Source organism: Phaethon lepturus, unplaced genomic scaffold, assembly GCF_000687285.1.
Source record: "Phaethon lepturus isolate BGI_N335 unplaced genomic scaffold, ASM68728v1 scaffold43892, whole genome shotgun sequence".
In the NCBI taxonomy this organism is placed as follows: domain Eukaryota; kingdom Metazoa; phylum Chordata; class Aves; order Phaethontiformes; family Phaethontidae; genus Phaethon; species Phaethon lepturus.
In genome coordinates, this window is record NW_010522059.1 from 51,388 (window position 1) to 59,347 (window position 7,960).

Consider the following 7,960-nt stretch of genomic DNA (forward strand, 5'->3'; position numbering starts at 1 on the left):
ATTTATGCTCGAATCAAGGGAAAAGCTTGACATGAGCCGGCAACTCACAGACCAGAAGGCCAACCATATCCTGGGCTGCATCTCAAAAGCAGCGTGGCCAGCAGGTCGAGGGAGGTGATTCTGCCCCTCTACTCTGCTCTGGTGAGACCCCACCTGGAGTCCTGTGTTCAGCTCTGGAGCCCTCAGCACAGGAAGGACATGGACCTGTTGGAGCAAGTCCAGAGGAGGCCACAAAAATGACCAGAGGGATGGAACACCTCTCCTATAAGGACAGGCTGAGACAGTTGAAGTTGTTCAGTCTGGAGAAGAGAAGCCTCTGGAGACACCTTATTGCAGCCTTCCAGTACTCAAAGGGGGCTTATAAGAAAGATGGGGGCAGACTTTTTAGCAGGGTCTGTTGCAGTAGGACAAGGGCTAATGGTTTTAAACCAAAATAGGGCAGATTTAGACTACATAGAGGGAAGAAATTTTTCACAGTGAGGGTGGTGAAACATTGGCACAGGTTGCCCAGAGAGGTGGTAGATGCCCCATCCCTGGAAACATTCAAGGTCAGGTTGGACGAGGCTCTGAGCAACCTGATCTAGTTGAAGATGTCCCTGCTTATTGCAGGGAGGTTGGATAGATGACCTTTAAAGGTCCCTTCCAACCCAAAGATTCTATGATTCTACCTACACAGAGGGGCTCAGGCGGTGGCATAAGCACTATTTGTATCTGCAATGTTACAATCTGGCATTCATATCTGCCCAGTTAATGAGATCAAACCACCCAATGGTTTAATGGAAACAACAGTCCCACAGGTTTTGGATACACGCTCCCAGATTACATTGAGTTACCACTTCACAGAGTATCTTGACTGGGACAAGAGCACTTTAATTACATACAATCTATATAGGTGATGTTCCGAAGAAAACTCAAATGCATTGAATGTCACCTTGGCAGAGTTAAACCTGGACTCCAGATAAAAAGACCTGATATCAGAGGAACACGGGATGTAGATGAAAAAAGACATCAGTCTAAAAGAAATAGTTATGGGCTGGTATATGTGGAAGGTAGACACCCATCCAGAAGCTTTGTATCAAACACAGGTAGAGTACAGATTATTATATTGGTGGTATGCACTGTTGTGTTCAGACATGCAACGGGGCTAAGCTAGAAGGGCAAGAGATAAAGCAGCAGATAAACCTGCTGTCAGATACAACAGAAAGAGAGGTGTTGGACTGAGATGGTGGTTGGTGAGGAATGGAAGGAACCAGAGAATCAGACTAGCACACTGTTTACCTGTGCAAGCAGAAGGATGGATGATGGACTTTATTGTCCATTTGCCTTCTCTATTGTAGTAGTTATTACCTCCCACTAAAGCCATACTCTCCCTTGAGTTTTTTTTCCCTGCTGCTCGATGTACGAAGCATTTACACAGCTAAAAAATCTATTATAACTGTCCGACTTTGTTTGGAAATAATGTCAGTACATGTGGCTTTAAATTCAGTGAGCCCAAATTTAATATCCAGCTTCAGCTGGCGTTTCTTCCCCAGCTTTGTGTCTGGCATTGGCACTGTACAGGAACCAAGTTGTTCTATCCCTTCCTCATCTACGTATTGAGCATCCTGCTTTTCTGTACAATAGAAAGAAAAGCATGCACTTGTTTGATCTGGTTCTGTTGGATGGAAATTATAGTGGGCAACTTCATTTATATTCACTGACTCCTCAATTCCCACCAATTTATTGAAGAGATCTGTGCAATAAATATAGCCGTCAGCTTTTGAGACCTTTAGTTTATGGATGTCATGGATAGCAGCATCAAATTTACGACTAACTGCTATGCCATATGTCCGAGCGCTGACTCTTGAGGCAACAATGTGTGGACTGACTCCAAATAAAACAGCCCCTTTTGCAATGGCCACTTGGGCCTCCATTGGACAAAAGATATGATACTTCTTGCTAAAGGCCTGACTGATCGCATCTCTCAAGATGATGCTAGATGCAAAGCCTCCCACAAGCAAAATGTACTGGACCTTGGCCGTCTCAGGCTTGTCAAGAATTTCCCTCAAAGTACGAATGATATTTTTGATACTGTAGTCAAAAAAGCTCTTCATTTTCTCATATGTAATCATGATCATCCCATCACACCACATAGCTCCTTCTGCTTTTTTGAAGAAGTGGGAAATGTCCTTCTTGCGCTCTGCCACTCTGGTCAAGTTGTAGTAGCAGTGTATGTAGACCGCTTCCCTGCTGGCAGAGCATTTCTGTAGACTGAAGTTGTACATCATATGTTGTAATTCGGTAGGGTGGCTTTTCACATATTCATCCCATACACCATCATTGAATATTTCCTCAAGGAATTCAGTGAATTTTTCATCCACTCTGTTGCCTCCCCATCCACCTCCAGCTGCCTTGTGTAACTCCTTCAGGTAATGATTTTCTTGGATCTCATGTACCGTGATGTCTATTGTGCCCCCTACACACACAAACACAAATGAAGTTAGCTGTCGTCTTTAAAGTACATGAGGTCCTGACTTTCCACGGAATATAACCTTACCTTCTGAACTCCTGGTTCACAAGTGCGCTTTTCTGCTGCTTTCTTTTCTCGTCCTCACTCCTCCACTATTGCCTGCACACCTTTAGATTTCCTAAATTTACACACTTCTGTTTACAAGCCTGGTCTCTCAAGGCTCCTACAGTAATTGCTGATGAGAGCTGGATGCTCTGACTTGCTCCCTGCACAAGCTGATCTCCTTTCTGATCACAAAAGGACACTGGCCTCCTCATACAGATAGTTAACTCCTGCCTTTTGATATACAAGCCCTGAGTTAAAACGAGCAGGGGTGGTGAGACTCTCAGAAACTTGTGGTCCTCTTGATGCCTTTTCAGTATTGGTTCACAATAACCAGACCGCTGTTGGCAGGAAATTCATGACACACTGAAAAAACTTGCATAGGAAACTAGAGAAATTGCTAAGAAGTTCTCCATCAAATGTTCGTAATGATTTATTCTACAAGGCCTGCTAGCTAATCTCTTTGGTCAGTTCACTGGGCACTACACGTGCTCCTGCAGAGGAGGCTGTGAGCTCAGGCTATACAAAAGGATGTGGGTGCACGTCAGTGGCTGATGCTGGGACATGGTGCAGACTGATGCTGTCTTTTCTTCCCATTTTTCTACCTGCCCATGGATCTCGTTAAGTGAGAAATAACAATAAAAACCCCATGACAAGCACAGCAGTGGAGTCCAAGCTCTGGGACTGCACTGCAGTCCTTTGGGAGCCCACTGTGTCAGACACCGCGAAACAGCCATGCTCCGCGCCCAGCAAAGATGGCACCTGTTAAATAGGGAAAGTTTTACCTCCACAGTCAACAACAACATACTGGATCCCCGGGGAGTCTTCAAACTTCTTCTTGTCACTGCTGTCTGCTATAAATCCTTCCTGTGGAAGCTGTTTGCACCACAGCGATGCAGCCTCTGGCTCCAGGGCAATAATCAGCTTCTCAGAAATCATGTCAGAGATGAGTCCTGCCTAAAATCATGAAAGAGAAGTGCCAGTTCAAGGAAAGGTGGCGAGACCACTGCTGCAGAAACGCCACCCGCTAGAGAGGCTGTTCTTACCCCAGGACACCACGCTGGGGTGGTGGCTCTTGCAGTGCTGATCTCCATGGGGCTCATTTCTACATGGCAGTGGGGGGAAAGGGCAAAGCAGTTGTTACTGCTGGTTTGGGACATCCTCTCCCCCACAGCCCCCAGCATGGGAGATTTCTCTCCCTGGTAGACTGAAATTTGAGATACAGGTTGTTTAAATGTTGAGGAGTTCCTCTGCTTTGATGTGTGAAGAAATCTCCAAAGACAATTTGAGGAAGTGGGATAACCCCTGCATTTACCTCTTTTGCTGCCAGCCGCATGAACTGCCTGGCAGCAGCACTCCATATGGCTGGGACAGTAATGACCCAGGTGATCTCCTCTTGGTCGCAGACAGTTTGGAAAGAGGCCTCTTGGATGGTGTTCAGGGCGTGATCCTTCAGGTAGCGCAGGCATTCCGAAAAGACCGTCAGGGCGGGAAGCATCTTCCCATTGCTGGCTTCCAGCTCCATGCCAGAAGTGACTTTCTACAAAAACAGGTCTCATGGTCACATGTGGCAGTCTCAGCAAGAGACCTGTCACCTTTATACTTAACACTGCACAATATATGGCACAGAAGGAGGTCCTGCCTCCAAACCTGAGTAAATTCCCAGCAGTGGCTTCAGTATTGTGGCAAACGGCAGTCTAATAGACACAGGTCAGCTACGAAACCTCTTACTCACAACATCTGTGATTCAATAGGCAAAATACCACTGTGTGTGGTTGGTAAGTCAGCTGTTTCTCCTGGGCCAAATTTTGTAAAGACTCTGTAGATCTTCCTGAACAGCCAGTGGGGAGAATTGTATTTTCTATGTGACACCACCATACACCATAGACCATAGACCATATACCATACACCATACACCACCATACATTTCCCAGGTTTATGTATAAAGACTTCACACCTTTCTCATTGTACCTATACTTCTGTGTACGACATTAACAAAATATATTCTGGACAAATATGTAGACAAATTACCCTCTGGTCTGATACAGTTCCTCTGTAATGTGTCCTCTTGACTTATGTGTCCCCCTGGTTGTATCTGAAGCTTGAGGTAAGTGGCTGCTCGGACACTTTTTTAGTCTCTTCCAGGAGACCAAACCTCCCTCCATCAGTCCCTGATTGCCTGCTCTGTCTAGAAATAGTGGGAATTGTTGCCTGTATAAAATAAGGTTTTCAGGAGCCAGCCTTCGCTGCACAGTGCTTCTCTCTGTTTTGCTTCAGCAGCCACCAAAGATGTCCCTAAATCACAAGGATTATCAAGCGGATAATCAGCTCCATGAGCTTGGGATTCTTTACAGCCAATGGAGAAAAACAGGCCAGTCCAGGTGCTGCCCAGCGTAAATAACACACAACCAGGAAAGGTGAGGTGAATCCTGTTCTGAAGGTGCAACCACTTAAGAGAAAGGGAAACTGTGTTCATTTTTACTCACAACCTCGTTTCCTGTCACTGTTGCTGGCTCAGTTAGGAGAGGTTGATACAAGGATATATATGTCCTCCATGGACACTTTCTATGGAGATTAAGAAATAGTTACTGATGTATCTGGGAACTGGTGTTCCCCTTTCTTGTCTCTGACCCCTTCCACAGAGAGGCTGTAGAATCGCCACCCTTGGAGATATTCAAAAGCTGGCTGGACAATGGTCCTGGGCAACCAGGTCTAGGTGACCTTGCTTGAGCAGGGAGATTGGAGCAGATGACCTCCAAAAGTCCCCTCCAATGTCAACTGTTCTGTGATCCTGTAAGGAAATTTCCCTTAAACATTTTCTTCTTGGGTGCAGGGAAATGGAGCTGAACTAAAACCTCTCTCCAACCCCCTCTGAAAGTGAGTGAGAACCCACCACTCCCCACAGGTGACACTGTGGCAGACCGCATCATTCCAAGCTTTCCTGGGGAGGGAAGTCTTCACAGAGGACTGCGACCCACCACATCCAGTTCAGCGCTCATTGCTTAGCACTGGGGGGTGCCAAAGAGCAGACACGAGACTTTATCTGGGGCTGGCTCTGTACTCTGGGCTATTCCATCTTTGGGAGGCCCTGTGGGACCTCGGAGCAGAGACAAGGAGGCCCTAAGGTAGCCTAATGTTTGGCTGAATGAGCAAACCCAGAAAAAGCTGTGAAAAATTCTGAACTAGCACAGAGCCTTCAGAGAGAAATTATAGCCACCACACGCTTGAAGGGCAACTACCCACCCTTAAATTGGTTTCAGCATACCATTTCAGGGCAGAGAGAGGCAAGCTAGAGGGAGGTGTATAGCATGGAAGAAGCCCTTTTGGTGATCCCAAAGCTGCCCACCTCCTTTGAATTACAGGAAGCCTCACTTGTTCCCTCCGGAGGACTGAGGCAGGAAGCCCCAAAGGGAGGGTAGTTTCTCTGGATCAGGGCAGCTTTTTGTTAAGAACAAATATTTGGCTTCACCGAGGTGTGCAGTCAGGTTTTATTGTCTGTATACAACGAACAGCATCATAAAGGAATGTCCCATGAAGCCTTTGACTAATCAAGAAAAGAAATTTCTTCTTGAGTTCATCAAAATGCCATTTGATTTCCATTTATTCATCCTCACCAGCCAGATTACTCAGCCCTCTTCACCAGTTCCTCTACTCCCCACCCCTCAAACAAATGAATAGCTCTGACTCCCATTAGCAGTAACTGTGCCACCTACCGTGTTGTACAGCTTCATCTTGAAGTTCTGGAAGAAATACCAGTTGTCAGCTTCACTGGAGGGCAAGCTCTTGTACTTCATCACAGCATCGTAGCCAAACTTCCTGAACTCCTGCTTCTGGTTGAATAGGACGCACGTGGGCGTCTTCGGGGTCTTGAGCCCATGCTCTGTTCCCCAGTACACCTGGCGGATTTGGTCTGTACCTGAAGCAAGGGAAAAACAGTATCCACTGTAGGACGTGCCAAAATCTATAGCGACCACGAAGACCGACTTGCTGGCCATGGCCGATGGCCGCACAGAGGTGCACAGCTCGGGGAGCTACAGAGGAGTAAACGGGACTGGGAGGAAACTGAAACTACTCTGGCTGATACTGCAGGGTGAAGCCACCCCCCCGACTTTATTGGCCGGAGAGGGGTATGATACCAGACTCAGTGCAAAGAAAGCGTGCCTTTTCCTGTAAAAAGGAGGGGCTTGTTCCTGTTATTTATAGCAGAAAAGTCCCTTTGTGGAAGCAAGTGCCTGATACTTGCAGCAGCCTCCTGCGCTCCTGGCAGCACAGTCCCCTGTGCCGCCACTCATTTCAGCAAATATTTTCTGCTGCTGTAGAAGCATGGGTACACCTGAGTTTTCGTCCTACGGCAGGACGGGGTTCTATGAAGGACTCTGTCGGGGCGCTGATCCTAGAGAGGTCACTGCAGAAGGCAGCAGGTAGGTTGCACTGGGGGTGTCTTTGGCTAAACTTACCGAGTTTAACCTTAGCAGGGATGGATATTTCTACAAAGTCCCTTGGGGGGTTGCAACGAAGGACTGCAAATGTTTCCTGACTCTGAAATATTTCAGTAAAAGCTCTGTTTTCTACTTCCTAGTGTTCCTATGTGTTATAGGGTTGGCTAATTTCCTCAAACTCAGCTCAAGTTCAGCCCCAAGGGCTGAGACAGATCTTAAATGGATGTAAGAGGAAAAGAAATGGGGAAGAACAGTTTAAATAGTGTAACAGATCTTGGGCTTCGGGGACTCGGTCTCTGAGCTCATCAGTTTTGCAGGGAAAGGCTGACTTAAATGCAGATTTTATACTGGATTGTTGAGCTTAAAGGGAAAAAAAAGTGTCCTCAGTGAAAGACTGAAAATGATTTAACTGGAAAGGAACTGGATTTAACTCAAAAGGAACCCATCCAAGGAAACAAAACCGAAATCTGTTTCAGTGGGAGAGGAGAGGGGAGGTGCTGAGAGAGAGGGGCAGGACAGACCCTTGCAGCAGCTGTGCAGACTTGGATCAGCATAAACTGATGGTGAAGCCTGATGCTTAGGCTTTCGGCTTTCTCTGACGTTGCCTTGCGGCAGGAAGGAGCTTGCTGTCTGCTCCACCTGTATCTGAGCAGCAGGAGCACCTCAACCTGGGATTGTCTCTGCAATAATAGTTGATGTTTGGGATCCTCATTAGGAAACAGGGCACAGAGCAGTTGTAGAAATAAAAAATTATGTTGACAACATAGAGCCTCTATTAAAAAAACGCCACATCCATGTGTTGCAAAGTTGGTTTCAGCAGAACAGCTACCTGCATTTCTGGGTTGGGTTTTGGTCTGGGTTGAGTTTGTTTTCCAGGAGCTGTCTCTGTATCCTGCCCACTTCATTTAGCCCTAATGATTGCTCAGCCCCTCCTCCTATTTTTGGCAAACCCTGTCCTGTGCAGTCCTCT

General features: G+C 46.7%; 1 protein-coding gene across 1 annotated transcript; it reads right to left on the minus strand.

Annotated features, from left to right (window-relative positions):
- Positions 1 to 1,409: 1,409 nt before the first annotated feature.
- On the minus strand, positions 1,410 to 6,546 carry LOC104616636 (heat shock 70 kDa protein 12B-like). The gene is made up of 4 exons (XM_010281706.1): positions 6,265 to 6,546; positions 3,867 to 4,091; positions 3,337 to 3,508; positions 1,410 to 2,455 (listed from the first exon to the last, which is right to left on the minus strand). Exons 1-4 carry the CDS (start codon positions 6,544 to 6,546, stop codon positions 1,410 to 1,412), a joined length of 1,725 nt encoding a protein of 574 aa, XP_010280008.1.
- Between the last annotated feature and the right edge of the window lie 1,414 nt (positions 6,547 to 7,960).